Source organism: Nelumbo lutea, chromosome 8 (genome assembly GCF_056320005.1).
Source record: "Nelumbo lutea isolate HS-2025 chromosome 8, American lotus-T2T, whole genome shotgun sequence".
NCBI lineage: Eukaryota > Viridiplantae > Streptophyta > Magnoliopsida > Proteales > Nelumbonaceae > Nelumbo > Nelumbo lutea.
The window spans coordinates 28,611,763-28,628,756 of NC_142691.1; the positions used below are offsets into that span (position 1 = coordinate 28,611,763).

The following is a 16,994-nucleotide window of genomic DNA, read 5'->3' on the forward strand; positions in this document are numbered from 1 at the left end:
GACATTCTTACACCCTTCATGTGTTGTCAAAGCCTTAAGAAATCTAAAAGGTCTGGGCCTCCACTAGTTCACTGGATGGAGAAGATTCTCAAGCAAGGTTCAAAGTATCACACACGCCAATACGCCGGTAGGGCATATCGGCCTGTGTCAACGCTTTTCTTATGTTTTATTTATTTATTTTTTTCAAAATCAATTTAGAGAGGTCAATTTAAGTCCTGGCTACCCTCTGAACCATGATCTGACCCGATTTAACCCATGTAAACGTATCGGGAAGCTCCCAGCACAATACATATCAGTTGATACGGGCCAATACGTATCAATACTTTGAACCTTGTTCTGAAGTACTAATAAACTGTTTAAATTCTCAGTCGTGTTCTCCTCCAAGAGAAATTTGGCCAATCTTGTGTGATATTTGTTGCTGATCTTAAGGGTTGTAGGAAGTATTTTTCAAATCGTCAACAGAGTCTAATAGCATAGCTCACTTGATTGCTACAAGTCTTGTACTAACAAAGTGGAATGGCGGGGTTCACCCCCAATCTTGGTTGTATACTTGTATAGTCCGTTTGAGAACTCAGATGTATCTCTTTTATCTTCTAATGATCAATGAATTTTCTTGACTGCTTACCAAAAAAAAAAATCGGGTTGTCCTAATCTCCTAGACTTGCTTCCTTGAAGCTTGAACCTTTGACTCTAGTAAATATACAACATTTAGAACAACTTTACTAATAGATATAATTTTAGGTATATATAAGCATAAATATGTAAATCAAATGGAATCGAATCATATTGTATTAGATAAAGCCTAAAGGTGGATCCATATTTAATCCAATTATAAATAAATCAAATATGGATCACCCTCAAGCAGATCGAACTTATTCAATTTAAACAAACGGATACCATTTGCAGCCCGAGACATAGTTTTCTTGCCCTTCAACTAAGATTTACCATTGCAAATAGTATGCTTTACCAACTGCAATAATTGCCTGCAAGTCTTAAAAGCTATTGTCCATTTTAGTCTGCTTCTCACTGAGGTCTCAAGGACTTTGAAGTTGAAATGCTGGGACTTTTAAGTTGGTATATATATTCCAAAGCATCCGTTAGGCACTTGGTTTGATAGAAAAATAAGAGATACAGAAAGTTGAGGGAACTTTATCAAACCACTCATCTTGGTGCATCGTGTATTTAGTTATTTCCTTCACAAATGCTTGTGTAATAAATGAGAATATGCTTTCCCTTTTGTTTCTTTTTGTTATTTCTCTTACAAATGAGTTTTTATGAATGAAAACCCAAGGGGGGAAAAGTAGCTTTCTGAAAGAGAAACATACTGATACACCTAGCAAAGATCAAACACCTAAGACAAAAGAAATTTTAACTAGTACTCAATAGGAAGATATTAGTTTCAGTCAGGTCCATGGCCCTAAGTGGATTCTAAAAACACCTGGTTGTTAAGCAACTCAACTTCCCAAAATAGCTGGACGAACAGAATTGTCACCTCAACAAGGATCATTAATGCATGGTAACATCTTAACATTAAAAAACATGGCAAGGCATTAGCCAAGGCAAATGAATAATGCAAACAGAGAACCAAGATCTGCATTTCTCACACTAGAAACTAGTGTTCTTTTCTTCTCCTTGATGCTATCTCTGAGGCCCAAGCTTTCCCTAAATCAGTCTGGAATTTACCTGCGAATCATCAAAAGATTCATGGTAAGAGATATAGAACATACTAACGTTGTGCACCATATTTGTAGTTTCAGCTTCTGCAAAATATAATCTAACATTTCCCATTTAAATCTTTCCTATTTCTATACTAACGGAAAATGTAATAAGGTCATATAACATTGTTATCGGTTCTTATGAAGAAATACATGAGTAAAAAACTTTATGTCAACATAGTCTTTTCGAGATACTTAAGGGCTGAATGAGTGACTCTTCTTGAATGCACCTTCTGCTGTGAAGAGTGCATACTTTCCTTTCTTATTTGATGTAAATCTTCTTGCTAGGGAGACCTCAGGTTAATACCATATTTAATACATGACCTTATAACAAAAAGAAAAAAAAAAATCCGTTTGGTTCAACAACTCAAGATTTTTGTTAGGCCACAATCAATTGTTGTTAGACGAGCTTCCAAGAGGAATTTACTAAACAAAATTTGTGAGGAAGGATATACATGGAAACACCCAAAATGGGGGAAGCTATGTACAAGAAAACAGAGAAACAGAAAAGAATGAAGTAAAATCCTGCTGAGCTCTAATGCCACTGTCTCAGGCTGTGGAAGCAAAGGAAATGGAACAAGGAGTTGAGCTTAATAGGGGCATCGGAATTTAGGTACCAGAAGCTCGCTGAGTAATGCAAGTATGCATAAAAGTAGCAAATCAGATTATAAAAAATATACCAATAAAAAATTTCCATTGTAAAAATTACATCTCAATGCTCTCCAGTGTTTATTCTCTTCAGTTTGAAGCTTTGATGAGTAGGACACATCCTTCACCATCGTTACAAGCAAGTGATCTACTGTACAGATAGTTTTTCAGTGTTCAATAACTCTGACAAAAAGGAAAGTTCTTTGTCATAGGTTCCAGTAACCTTTCTACAATTTGTTAAAAGGAAAAAGGAAAAAACAAACAGAAGAAAAGAAGAAAAACAGAGAATAATAAAAGGAAAAATAACACCATGTCACCTATGTGCAGCAAGGATGCAACTTGATTGAGGCAATTTTCTACTTGTAAGTTTCAGATATGGGTGGGCTCCTTTTGAAGTGTCCGGAAAATTGGAGAAAGTAGATGAAATCACTATATGCACCATAATCCAACTCAGTTTTTGACCTTAAAATTGTCTACCTCATTTCAATGTTAAAAAAAGGTATACATGACACTCTAGCTATTGTTGTATTCACTCAATTCAGGGTCCACACGCAAGCTCTCAGACTTTAAATTACATGTATGTATGTATGTATGTATGTATGTATAATAGTTGTTGCAGTTCGAAATTGGACAATAGATGACAGAAGGGAGGAAACTGGAAACCAGATGAACCGAAGAGGCTGGGTGGATGAACCGAGTTGCTCTAAAAGCAGAGAAAGACAGATGGCCCTAAGGTGTGTACCTGAGGGAGAACTCTTCTATGCTTAAGCCAGTAAATGGATGAAGAGGTGCTGGGCCAAGCTGAGGAGGCCATATCAACGAGGAAAGCAAAGGATGAGGCCCAGGTTAAGTATTGTATTGTGCCCACCTTTTTCCTAGGGTGTCTTATCTATTTATAGAGAAGACATTGTGCTTGTCAAGGAGTTCTAATCCTACTGTGAGACAGTTGTCGTGTCTGCCCAAGCTTCCCGGTGATGTCCTTACCACGATCTAAGCATGGTGGAGGTGCCTGGGTGAAAGCAATTGATCGGGTCAGTTGGTTGGGCCACTTTAGGTCATCAAAAAGTTGCCTGAGTGTTCCATTCAGGGACAAGTGATGACCCGGGATTGAACAATGCGGATGGGCCTCATCACCTGCCCAACATTTTTGAGACTGAGGTTGTCGTCTTGCTGCTCATACAGTTATAGGTTCGTTCAATCAAGAAGGTAATCCAACTATTTGTTGAAGTGGAAGGTCAAGCCTGAGGCCCATAATTGCAACATCACTATCAGTAACAAATTGCAACATCATCACTTTCTATCAAAGTCCTTGTTTTTACAGTTACTTGCTTCCATGACATATGAAAGCAAGTAACCTTCAATAAATGTTCAATGAATTAGCATTACTAATGCCAAAGGCCCATAATTATTATGAAAACTTTTTTCCAAAATTTTTCATTACATTACTCACTGTTATTATTGTGAATCTCTACAAGAACAGAAATATATAACAGGCTAACTCATTATACAAATAAAGATGCTCAAGTTGCAGGAAGGGTATTTACCAGCAGTTGACTGGAAAAACTCATCCAAATCTGCCCCTTGCTCTGCAGAAGCAAAAAATGACATCAGTTTTCAAAATTCTTGTAGCTATAAGTATTATGCTACTTTCATATTCTTTAATGTCAAGAGTAGTTAATCCCTCCCTACAAACACATGGATAAATGCACAAGTTCCTCTTACCTCAATGTTAAAATATCATAACACTGTTACCTATAAATGCCATTGATAGGTAGAATAAAAGGGATAAAAATAAGGCCCAAGCCTAAGAACAATGGTCCTAAAACCTTTTGCTTTCAAGCTACACTCAGGGCACCCATGACAGTTCATGAGATTGGACCCATTCTAGTTGATTTGGCCAGTATAGGTGAGGTACATAACAGATTGTATGCAATTCAGGGTTTGTGGGAAGGCCCTTGGTGCCTGGGAGGGGACTTCAATGTGATAAGATTTTCTGAAGAAACTAATAATTCCCAGAAGACCATCACAACTAGCATGAGAAAGTTTAATAGCTTTATTGCTAATTGTGAGTTAAAGAAGATCCCGTTAATGCAAGCTCGATTTACTTGGTCTAATTTATAGGAAATTCCCTTGTGGTCGAAATTGGATAGATTTATCTTAATGTTGATTGGGAGAACTATTGGGGAAACTTGGTGTCTAGAGCCTTGCCTAGGGTAACCTTGGATCATTGTCTTGTAAGAATAGGTGTGGAAGACTTTACCAGTGGATCTAGACCTTTTAGGTTTGAAAATATGTGGCTAACCCACCCGGTCTGTAAGAACAGGTGTGGAAGACTTTATCAGTGGATCTAGACCTTTTAGGTTTGAAAATATGTGGCTAACCCACCCGGATTTTGTAAATAAAGTAAAGCTTTGGTGGAATGAGGAATTGAGGGGTGTAAGTTGGAAAGGAGTAAGATTTCACAAGAAACTATAGAGGTTGAGAGCCAAAATAAAGGATTGGAACAAGGAACACTTTGGAAGACTTGAGGAGCAAAAAGTGAATCTAATCTCCAGGATAGAAGAGTTGGATGAAAGAGAGACCCAATCTAGAATGGAGGAGGGGGAGAGAGTTCTGAAGGGTCAGTTGAAGAAGGACCTAGAAGAGGTCCTACTGAGGGAAGAAATAAGCTGGAGGCAGAAGTTGAGGCATAGATGGATTAAGGAAGGTGATGGAAACATTAAGTTTTTTTCATGATGTAGCAAATGGGAGGAGGAGAAAGAACTTTGTGTCTAAGTTAGAGGTAGGGAGGGAGGCGTTCACTAATCAGGATGATATTGCCAGAAAGTTTGTGGATCATTTCAAATCGATTTACAAAAGACCCTTGAAAGAGAGGATGGAGTTACAAGGGATAGATTGGCAAAGGTTGGAGGAAGATTAGGTTAGATGGTTGGAAAGAAATTTTGAGGAAGAAGAGATTAGGAAGGTGGTGTTTTTGATGCATAGATCCAAAGCTCCAAGCCCAGATGGTTTTACAATGGCTTTTTACCAAGATTGTTGGGAGGTGATAAAAGTTGATATTTGTGAGGTTTTTAATGAATTTGCAGAGAAGCATATAGTTAGTCGAGGCATTAATGCTACATTCTTAGCCCTTGTTCCAAACAAAGCTGGTGCTATCCATCCTAAAGATTTTAGTCCAATTAGCTTGGTGACTAGTATCTATAAAATCTTGGCCAAGGTCCTGTCTTTGAGGATTAAAGAAGTCCTTCCTTCCATTATTAATCAGGCTCAAGGGGCTTTTATCCAAGGGCGTAAGATATGGAAGAGATGAAGAAGTCCAAGCAGAGAGGATTTGTTTGTAAGTTTGATCTTGAAAAAGCCTATGACTTAGTGGACTGGTAGTTCCTACTAGAGGTTTTGAGGAAGTGTGGGTTTGGTTAAAGATGGTGCAGTTGGTTATCAGGTTGTGTCTGCTCTTGTCATTATTCTATCCTAGTAAACGGGGTGGTGAGAGATTTTTTTCCAGGTAGTAGGGGTATTAGACAAGGGGGCCCACTCCCACCTTTTCTCTTTACCCTGGTAGCTGATGTGTTAAGTCGAATTATCACTAGAGCTGATAGGAAAGATGAGATAAGGGGATGGAGAGTAGGCATAAACAGAATTCCAGTAACTCACCTTCGGTTTGCAGATGACTTGATGATCTTTTGTGAGGGAGGCTTCGATGAAAAGGTGGAAAAACTAAAAGAAGTGATTAGAGATTTTGAAGGAGTTTCCAATCTGAAAATCAATCTAGGAAAGAGCTGCATAGCAAGAGTGATTAGAGATTTTGTCTTACTTAGGGCTTCCGTTAGGAGCAAACCCTAGGGAGAGTAGTTTCTAGACCCTAGTCTTGGAGAAGTTTGAAAAGAAATTAGTAGTATGGAAGAAAAATTATATCTCTTTGGGTGGGAGAATCACTTTGATAAAAGCTACACTCATGAATCTACCTACCTATTACCTCTCTGCCTTTAGGATTCCGTCTAGGGAAGCAAAGAAATTGGAAAAATTGATGAGAGATTTTCTTTGGAAATCGGGAGAAGGTAAAAAAGATCATTTAATTAATTGGGGGGTTGTGGGTAGAAGCAAAGAGGAAGGAGGATTAGGGCTCGGGAATGTGCTTAAAAAGAATTCAACTTTGCTAGGGAAGTGGCTGTGGAGGTGGCCTTTGGAGTGAGATAGACTCTGGCACAAAGTAGTGAAGAGTATTCATGGAGTTTCAGAGAATGGTTGGGATGTTGGTACATCAAGGAGGGATAACCTAGCCACACCATGGAAAGCAATTCACAAAGTTCTTCCGTAGTTTCTCAGTTGTGTCAGGTATGATGCTTGTTCTGGTAACTCTATTCGGTTTTGGGAGGACATTTGAGTGGGAGATCTCTCTCTAAAAGACCTTTATCCTTCTTTGTACTATGTTTCTTTGTATAAAAAAGAGGTGATCTCAAAATTCCTTCCGTAAATCTTAATATTGCCAGTGTTGTCTTGGGATTTTGGTTTCCGTAGAGGGTTAAGGGATGAGGAAATTGAGTGCTTGTCTACTCTTCTGTGTCTCCATGGTAAGGTTTGGTTGGATCCCTCAAAACTTGATAAAAGAATTTGGACCATTCACCCCAATGGATCTTTTTCTTGTGGCTCCTTTTTCAAGTTCCTCTACTAAACCTCTTCTCAACAAAGCTTCCCTTCCAAAGAAGTCTGGTGTAGACCGGTTCCTCCCAAGGTTATGACACAATGGATAACCTACAAAAGAGAAGACTCGGCCTTCGTATTTCACCAAACTTGTGCATTCTTTGCAGATCTCATGGTGAGGATTGTAATCATCTATTTTTATCTTGTAGTGTATCTGCAGAGCTCTGGACTTGGCTTCTATCTTTGTTTGGATATAGTTGAGATATGACAATAGAAGTAAGCACAATCTTTAACCCTTCTTTTTTCTCTTGGCCCCATAAAGAGGAAGGAAAATGTGGAGATACAGGCAAGCAGCTTTTTTATGGATAGTATGGGAAGAAAGGAATGCCAAGATCTTCCAAGAAAAAAGGAGAAAAAGTCAAGCCTTGAAGGACTGCATTATGTCTAGGTTAATACATTGGTTAAAGTCTTCAGAATTATTTAACAATTTCTCCTTTATTGATTGTTGGAAGGATTGTAAATTGGTAGCAAGCTGCTCCTCCTACAAGGTAAGGGTTTTGACTAGCTAGGTCCCCCCTCTTGGTTCTTTGAAGCTGAATTTTGATGGGGGTAGCCAAGGTAACCTGGGTCCCTCTGGGATGGGAGGTGTACTGATGAATGAGGCTGGAAAGGTTATCTTACTCTACTCTGGCCCCTTAGGTGTTGGGAACTCTATCCAGGCAGAACTGTTTGCTGCAATACAAGGAATACTTTTTGCAAAAGAAGTGGTGGACTGGTTAAATAATCCGGAGGACGTCACATGGGGCTACAAAAATTAGTTAAAGAAATTCAAATGGCTGACAAGAAATATGTCCGTAACAGTACAGTGGGTTGGGAGATCAGCTAATGCAATTGCACATACCTTGGCCAAACAAGGGGTAAATAGGGAAACATTGTTCTAGGCACAACTCTAACTCTTGTTTTAACATCAACACTCATGTAATTCTGTTATAATTCTTGTATTTGCTGTTAGGAGAGGCAGCACCTCACGCCTTTAAAGGGATTTTCTTGTATCCAATCATTATTTTAATGGAAATGAATTTATTTATCAAAAAAAAGGATAATAGCATATTTTTATCAGTAACTTGTCACTTTATTGATTAATGAATAAAAGAATGAATTATGTATCTACAAATTATGAATGCCCTTAAAAACATCATGATCAATGTAATAAATCTTTACCATTTTCATATTCCAAGGCCTGAAGTATCATCTCCACCTAAGGAACAAAAAATTGAACAGTATCATCTATTTGACTGGACATTAAAGAAAATACTAAGCAGTAAAAAACAGAGAAAAAAAGGAAACCTCTTCTGAATACACTCTTTGAACAGAAACTGATTAATGAAAAGAAATGGAAATATATTTAGCAAAGTTACACTTCTGAAGTACAAGATCATGCAGAAAAATTGCAGATAATCTTGACCAAACTTTGCAGACAAGGTTATGTAACAAAAATGTCAAAAGTTACCTTAGTGTAGTGAATTTCTAGGCCTAAAATGTCCTTTCCATGTTTCTATTCATCAAAAAATACAAAATTTGTACATTGACAAGCATGATTACAGTAATTCCACATCCTTGTCAGCCCAGATATTACCATTGCACCACACACAGATTATGGTATATGAGTAGTTCAATAAAAAGAAAAGGAAATCCACAGCATAAATTGTTAGAACACCAGACTACCGATGACGATGATCTGGATATGGGTCTAACGCTACTAATACTTGGATCCATACCATCATTCAACAATAGCTTCAAGTATGAACAGCCCCAAATAAAGAAAAGCAAGAAATAGTTGCTCTACTGCAATCTTCAAAAGAACGCCTATTTAGAAGGTCCCATATTGCCTGAGGAGCACATAAAAATTAAGCTAGATGGATGACTCAGGAGGAGGTAACCGTAACTAGAGAGTCCAGAACTCTATGTGAATAAAATCTAGCTACTTCTAGCCACCCTCTGTCAACAAGTCAGTTCGAATATTTCTGGATGTAAATCAACTTTTGAAATAACTGCTTCCGGTGGAATTTTTTCCATTTATTTCCATCCAAATGGCTGAAAAATCAAAATAAATTATAGTCCTATAAGAATTCTTCCTTGAGACTTCTTCATAGTAGGAAGGAGAAAACCCAACATCTTAAGATTAAATCTTCAGAAATATTTTATCATATGAAAACATACCAAATACAAAATCTTATGTAATTTCACAAATAACTAGTTGGTGTTTGATTCATGGTTATGTCCGTGTTCCGTCTGGTTCACAAATGCAACCAGTGTTCTGAAGGACATTATCATTTTGTTGCTCATTATAGAACCAACAAACCATGGTTCCAAAACCAGAAAAATCCCCATTTTTTGAGCACTATGAAAGATAGATTTTTGAACACAACCACATGGCTCAAAAAGAAAGCTGACGTGGCTAAGTGAACCGTGTGTCTTGGATTCTTGAGCCATATTCCTATATTGTAGAAAATGCAATATACATTTTATACACATGACAAAATATATAATCATATATAATTTTTAACATATCATATATTTCTACATATTGTGTTATTTTTAATCATCATCATCATCATATGTAACATATGATAAATAAATGGTAGTATGATCAAAGTTGAATGGTCATAGATGAATTGCTTCTCTGCATGTGAACCACACAGCTGACAATGTGTTGAGTCCAAAAAAAATAGTTTATCATGAACAGAACAGTGGTTGTGATTCTGTCTATGTGATTAGAACACAACCAAACTATACATAGCAGAAGTGCAGAATGCCAATGATGTTCAAAACTAATATGTTCAATTTCAAAAGGAGGTCGTATAGTTCTGGAACACAACTACCCTTTCTTTGAACCACAAACTGGACACCATGTAAGATGATAACCTAATACAATGCGATAGCAGTCAGTATTTTCAAATTATGAGATGTGACGACACATAAGCCTCAATACATAGAGTGTAAGCTAGGGCTGTTCATGAGTCGGGTTGGGTCGGTTTACTGCTGTTTTTCCAACCGACCTGACCTGGTCGGGTTGCCTGAAAATGAAACTGAAACCGACCCTGTGTCAGGCAAAACCGACCTGGTCGGTTTGAGACGGTTTGGGTCGGTTTGAGTACTTGAGTTGAGGGGCGAAGGGAGTAAGGGCGGACCAAGTTAGAAGTTACCAAGAAAAGAGAGAGTCAATTTGTGTTAGAAAAAGAAGACTGAAATTTGGAATTTTTAAGAAGGCTTCTAATCTAAGTAAAAAAGACACCTACTTGTAATTACCTATTTGGTGTAAAGGACCATAGAGAATAGGATGCTTTCTTTAAACCTTCCAAAAAAAATGCAAGAAGCTATTAATGGCATTAATGGCATTCCTAAAGAGAAAACTAGAAAGTAGAAACTATAAGTAACTATAAGTAACTAGAAAGTAGAAACTAAGTTAGGTACTAACTACTAAGTACCAACTAGGAACTAAGTTGGTTTGGGTCGGTTCGGTTTCAGTTTTCATGTGTGGAAACCAAAACCAAACCGACCCATCGGTTTATGCTTTTTAGTAACCCGAAACCGACCTATGCTAAAGAAAATCTGGCCGACTCGAGTTGGGTCGGACTGGGTTGGTCGGTTTGGGTCTTCTTATGAACAGCCCTAGTGTAAGCTTCACAAGTATGCATAGTTTAATATAAAAAATGGTAATTTTGTCTTTATTATATAACTTTATAAAAATACCTCCTTATATACATATATATAACATATTTTTTAACATACTTGGAATCTATCCCTTAATTTAAATATGAAGAAATGAATAATATTTAAAACTCACATGTTTAAAATTATACTAACTTGTATAGTTTCATGAAAAGTAAAATTGTAACTTTTGACAGTCCCATAGAAGGGATGATGGCGCCATGCCAGAACAGGTATTATGCTGGTTTTCCTCTTTTTTGGTTTTCTCTCTCCCTCACCTCCCCTCTTCCTCCTTTTTTCCACAAATAGGTTTATTTTGTCCTTTTCAAAATATTTTTATTTTCACTCTTTCCCCATTGCATACACTTTAGTATCAAAGCATATCTGATGTGTACACTATGTCTAGAAGTATATGCTTCATTTGAGCTTCAACTCATGAAGTATAAGCCTCAGAGGTCTTCAATGCATCCACATCAGTAGTCTGCCTTGGCGCATTTTGAGGGCATCTCACCTTGAGGTGCACCTTGAAGCATTAAACTTGTAGACATCTAAAAACACATAACGGTTCATGGGTTGAGAATCTTCAGATATGCTCAATTTGTGGGTGTTTTCGATAAATCCAATTCGACCAAAACTAGAAAGACATGAATTACTTGACTGATTGGATTTAAAGGTAACCAGGGAAGCCACTTGAAGTGTAGTATGAGCTATAGTACAATAATTGTATCTGTACCTTGGCAATAATCCTATTCTTAAACTTAAATCAGATATGCACTACTTAAAATAACCTATAACAATAAGAGACTATGATGGGTGAACATAAATTAGGGCCAACAAGATGAATCATGATTGCACTTGCACACATCAAGTTTAATGGAGAGCAATAACAGAAGGAAAACCATGATGACCTCAATTGCTTTGCAGTAAATATTATAAACAGCTTCAAAGGTAAATCACTAAAGGAAGATCAAGATTGCAGTACCTTGTCAAAGTCTTTTACAACCTTGGCTTCTGGAGAAGAATTCTCCTCATACTCCATCCATAAATCACCTATTTCCTTTGCTGCAAATTGCAAGTTTTTATTTTGAAATAAAAATTTCTACAATATTTAAACAAGCAAATAGTCTAATAAATTCTGTGAATATCCAGACTCATAACAAGCAATAATACTGTACTACATTGCCCTATCCTACAGTTTTCCACATTCAGCAGAGTAAGAGTTTAAAATAAAATAATTTATTCCGTCAAAACATCATTTTCTAAGTTAGACAATAAATGGAGGCACAAGGATTAACACCTACAAGAATATCCTTGATAATGCATACATAATATCATAATATCATAAGGGAAAATCAAGTGAATAAAAATGCAACTTTTTATTGGTAGGTGAATGGTCTACACAATGGGAGTAGCCCTCCCCAAACCCCAAGATTCCCCAACCCAGGTGAAGGCAGGAGTTGATCCCAAATCCCCACTACAACCAGCCATGGACTTTACCAGTAAGCTAGCTGATACGTTTGAGTGAAATGTAACTTTCTACTTGCATATGATGTTAGAATGGCTTGAAGGGATTTTATTTTGGAGTATGTTAATGAAGAGGAGAGAAAGAAGGGATATACTATTTTTCTACTTATTTTGTTCTGTTTTTATTTATTTAGTAGTTGAATAGGACTGCAATCAGTCCTAGGTATAATGAGTAATAAACAAGAAAATGATTGGGAAAGAAAGAGAGAAGAAGGAGAGAAGAAGAGAAGGAGAATGCGAAGAAGAGAATTCAGAGAGAATGTGGATTGACTTCCAACAAGTGTCTTTAGTATGTTTAGGTTTCTTGCAATGTTCACATATTAGGGTCCCTCTTATCTTCCTTCTTCATATCCCTCTCCTTATCACCCTCAAACTTTGGATTGACTACTGCTAAAGCTGATTCAAAAGGTTGATGTTGCAACATAACCATTCTCCTACTCTCTTCACTGTGCAATAGGGAGTAGGCTTGTGATAAGGTCACACTTTCTCTTGTGAAAAGCTGTTGTCCTACAATATCATATTCAGAATTCAGACCAATTAGGAATTCAAACACCCTATTAGTTCCAACTTGCTTTATGTAAGTCTATGCATCCTTCTAACTCTTCCACTCAATCGTTTCTAGGTAATCAATTTCATGTCACAAGGATTTCAAGGTTGAGAAGTAAACCGTGAGTGGTTTCTCTCCTTGCTTTAGGTTATTAACTTCACATTTCAGCTCATAAGCCCTAGCAACATTAAGAGGTTGGGAGTAGGTTTCTTTCATGATGTCCCAAATTTCCTTATCTGTTTTTGCCCACAAGTAGTTTCGGGTGATGTGAAACTACATGGAGTTGCACAGCCATGTCATAACCAAATAGTTTTCTTGTACTCATTTGGCATTGGTTGGGTCATTCTTAGTTGGTTCCATCATATTTATTAATTAAAAATCAATTCACAGGAATCTTATGCCCCCTGCATTCTGATTTACACCTCATGCCTCAAAAAAGTGGAATGCCTCATGTCACACCTCCACATTTGAAAACATTGTATGAAATATAAGTTTGGTAATAATTTTTCAGCATTAGGAAGATCAACGCATTCCTTCAAGGACCATGCTACTAAGAATGACTGAAAAGAAAAGGATAACAATACCTCTGGACCCTCCACCAAGTAGTTTACACATGTTATCAAGCCCATCTCGTTCCATTCGGCTTTTCTCCAACTTCGATACCCCATCTAAAGGAGTGATATCTCCAACAATGGCTACTCAAGCAATTAAGAAAGTAACATAAAAAACTCAATTCCTAAATTGAGTGCTTCAGGACACATAATAAATGTGCAAAAATATATAAATGAACACCATATTGTATTTTATATTTTTTAAATGGAACACAAATGGTTTATTTTATTACTTTTAATATTTTTTAAATTTTTATTAATTTTAACTGTCCTATTAATATTAATTATTCTTAAATAGAATTTTAATGTATTTTCATTTTTAATTTATGAACTACTAATTTTTGTTAACTTGTTAAAATTTCATATTTTTATTAACTTTAGTAGTTTTTTATTAATTTTAGTTATTAGGTATCAAATTATAATTTTCTGACAATTAACCAATTAAATAGAATTTGAATATGAAACAAATAAATTACATTTGGATGGGAGTAAAATTCTCTCTCTCTCTCTCTCTCTCTGACTATTTATGATATTTTTATTAACTGATTTTTAAACTGTTATTTGTTTATAGGTTGGGTTGGGCCCATGCTAGCCTTGAAATTTGTGGGCCTGATGCGAATCTAGGCTCAGGCAAGACTAAAAAGATCACCCCTAAGAAAATTGCTTTTGGTTTATTAGATTAATGAGGAGAGAGAGAATAAAATAAAAAAAGAAAAAAGAAAATTAAAAAAAATAAAAGGGAAAAAAGAGTAAATAAATTTTAAACAATTTAATGGAGTAATTTAGAGGAGAGAGAACTAGTGGAGTTAGTTATTGGAGGAGAGCTGTTTCAGAAAACTGAGCCCTCCACGGAACCATGAGTACCAGAAAGGGTGCTTTTAAGATAAATACTGAAAGAGCTGTTTGAGTGGTCCTGGATGACTAAGAGGGGTACCCATGGAAAACCAGAAAGTCCTCTAATAAGACCAAAGAACTTTAAGACATTTGTAGCCTCCAATTCACAGGTCAAATGAGGAATCCAAAGGCATCAAGTGGAGTATGAATTAGCCATCTAACTGTGTCAATAGCTAGAAACTTCAGCTTGGCACCAACTTTGTTCCTAGAGTTACATATGTGAAAAGGATAGAAAATCTGGTGTTCAAAAATACTCAGAGAATCTATTCCAATTGCCCATATCTTGAGCTCACAGTACCCAGAATAGTGTGATTTCCGACCATCAGAAACATTTGGAACCAATTTTAGTTCAAGAAATGGGAGGCCCACCCCAAGCCTAGTTACATTCTACCTTGGTTGAAGTCAATCTTCTTTTAGTACAACAAAAGAAAAATAGGAGTGATAAAGTGAGAATTTAGATTCTCACCTTCGGCTATATCATGTACGATTGCCATTTTTATACACCTGCAAGAAACAACAACCAACCATTCCACATTTAAATCAAAAAGAGAAAAAATAGACATAGAAGAAAGCAAGAAAAAAAATAGAATGGAAAAAATCCCAAACCTATCCCGGTCGATGCCAGGAATATCAGAAGCGATGAGAGCCATGAGGCCCATTCGGTACATGTGATCGGCAATAGATTCGGGACCCTGAATTCCCTTTCGAACCCATCCAGTTCTCTTTGTCGTCTGGTCAAATCCAAAACTCAATTAGTTAAGAGCCCTATTTGTCTCGTCTACACCAATTCATCTTTGTCGTCCTCAATTTCGGACAGGAATTAAATCAATTGAATTGAACCCAAGAGAGAAAGAAAAAAAAAATCAGTTTCCGACCAAAAATACCTTGAGACGATGACAGAGAGTGAGGAAATCGATAGCAGAAGAAGCGGAAGAGGTGGAACATTCTTTCGAAGTGGAAGCTCCACCTCCATTTCCAGAAGAAGCAGCTACAGAAGCATCTTTGTTATTGTTACTATTGCGGTTAAGCGAGGAGGCTTCAGTCGACATTCGGACAGACTTGCTAGTGGAGTTGGGTTTCAGGAGAAAATTGAAACCAACAAGCTGAGTGGAAGCGATGGAGGGGAGGAAGAGAGAGGATTTGCAGAATGCTCTGCTCCCACTCATATTCCTTTCCTGTTTTTTCTTCAACCGAGGAGAAGATTCCGTATTTTCGTATATCCTTATTTTATCTCTGTGTGACACTGTGATATGCTTGGCATGCGTTGGAGCCGTTGAAGAACAAAATCTAGCAATTTGCTGGGCCAGGGTGGGCTTGGCCGAGGTTGGCACAGCTAGAAGGGATATAGGAATTCGGAATTAGAGTTAGGTTCGGCATATCATGGTATTGGCCATGGAGCCGCGGGGCATTGGACACAACACACGGGCTGGGTTAAAAGGAGTCCCCGTCACCTGCCAACAAACACACCTCCTTCATGTGAGATGATGTGTGGTGTCGGATCATGTTGGTAGGTGATTGGAACGTGTTTTGTTGGCAGGTGATTCTGATTGAGTTTGGCTTCAGCCAGAGCGTTCCAACAGCCTTTACAGTATTGCATTGGGAATATCTCCGCAGTTAAGCGATTTATTTGATAGGAGATATTCCAAATGCAATAAGAATATGCCTTGTTCTTCAATTTCTTGGGGGCATTGACAGTGATAGATGAATCCAGTTGAGCTGGCTGGAAACAAAATTGCAATACATCAATGTTCAGTACAATGCTCACTTGTGATAGTTAGACCAATTGTATGTGTAAATACATCAATGTTCAGTACAGATGGAGTCTACACACTACTAGCATATTCACTTGTGATAGGTAACCAACTCGGTGTGTATGATGTTGTATCCAGCTAATCCGCCCCAGTGATGGATGCCATTAAAAAACATAAAAAAGAAATGATTTAGGACAAGGAGAGAGACATCTTGAAATAGTACCCGTTCCAATTCTTTATAAGTCCAACTAAAACTTAGCCCTCGTCTAAGAACATAGTATTTGAAGAGGGAAAAATTGGAGAAGCACCATCACTTTATTATGTATTTGACTAATTTGAAGACCATTTTTCAAGATCGCCACCAGAGAGTTTGAAATCAAGGGAGTCACCGGAAGTGTCTCCTCTACATCATTTTCTGGTTGCAGAAAATTTGGGTCATCGTCCTTCTAATGAGTCATACATGCTCATGGACTGAATTTCCAATTATTCTGTCGGTTGTCTATGCTACCTTTGTATTCAAGATTCATCGGGGCCCTCATTCTCATTGGTGAAATTAATGCTGGGTTTTTCTTGGTGACGATGAAAAGAGCTATTGGTTCAAAGAAAACCATCAGAGACAAAAGGCAGAGATGAGTCTTGGATCGATGCCTAACTTCTTTCTTGTCTAGTCCTCTTCGTCTTTGTTGATATGTCTTGATGGATTTCTTCTTGTTCATATTTCATGCATTGTTTTCTTGTTAGATTCATTCTTCAGTTTATGGTTTCCTGAGTTTCTGTTGATTTTTCATGTAATCAAGCTTTTCAATTCAACAAGGGTTGTTCTCTACCACAGTTACTACTCAAATAACAGCATTCTTGTGACGAATTAAAATAGCTAAATAGTCTATTAATTAGTTACTTGTTGAGTTGTAATTGTCGGTTGGATGTGTGAGCAAGAAATAACCTTGTATAA

At 37.2% G+C, this 16,994-nt stretch overlaps 1 protein-coding gene across 2 annotated transcripts; it reads right to left on the reverse strand.

Moving 5' to 3' along the window:
• Positions 1–1,208: 1,208 nt before the first annotated feature.
• Positions 1,209–15,698, reverse strand: LOC148843611 (uncharacterized). Of its 2 annotated transcripts, XM_088957847.1 has the most exons (8): positions 15,176–15,698; positions 14,898–15,022; positions 14,758–14,795; positions 13,371–13,481; positions 11,698–11,777; positions 8,226–8,262; positions 3,908–3,949; positions 1,209–1,683 (listed from the first exon to the last, which is right to left on the reverse strand). In XM_088957847.1, the coding sequence occupies exons 1-8, from the start codon at positions 15,455–15,457 to the stop codon at positions 1,613–1,615; spliced, it is 786 nt and encodes a 261-aa protein (XP_088813973.1). In that variant the 5' UTR covers positions 15,458–15,698; the 3' UTR covers positions 1,209–1,612. The 2 variants fall into 2 exon arrangements, with proteins under 2 accessions (XP_088813973.1, XP_088813974.1); XM_088957848.1 differs by lacking the exon at positions 13,371–13,481 and having other exon boundaries at positions 15,176–15,693.
• Positions 15,699–16,994: the final 1,296 nt, after the last annotated feature.

What these genes read in the sequence shown, in the direction of transcription:
- LOC148843611 (XM_088957847.1), bottom strand. Translation starts at nt 15,457, where the DNA reads ATGAGTGGGAGCAGAGCATTCTGCAAATCCTCTCTCTTCCTCCCCTCC. An exon ending in CGTACATGATATAGCCGAAG is followed by an intron (nt 13,482 to 14,757) that starts GTGAGAATCTAA and finishes TTGCTTGAGTAG; the next exon opens with CCATTGTTGGAGATATCACT. An exon ending in ACTTGGTGGAGGGTCCAGAG is followed by an intron (nt 11,778 to 13,370) that starts GTATTGTTATCC and finishes TGCAATTTGCAG; the next exon opens with CAAAGGAAATAGGTGATTTA.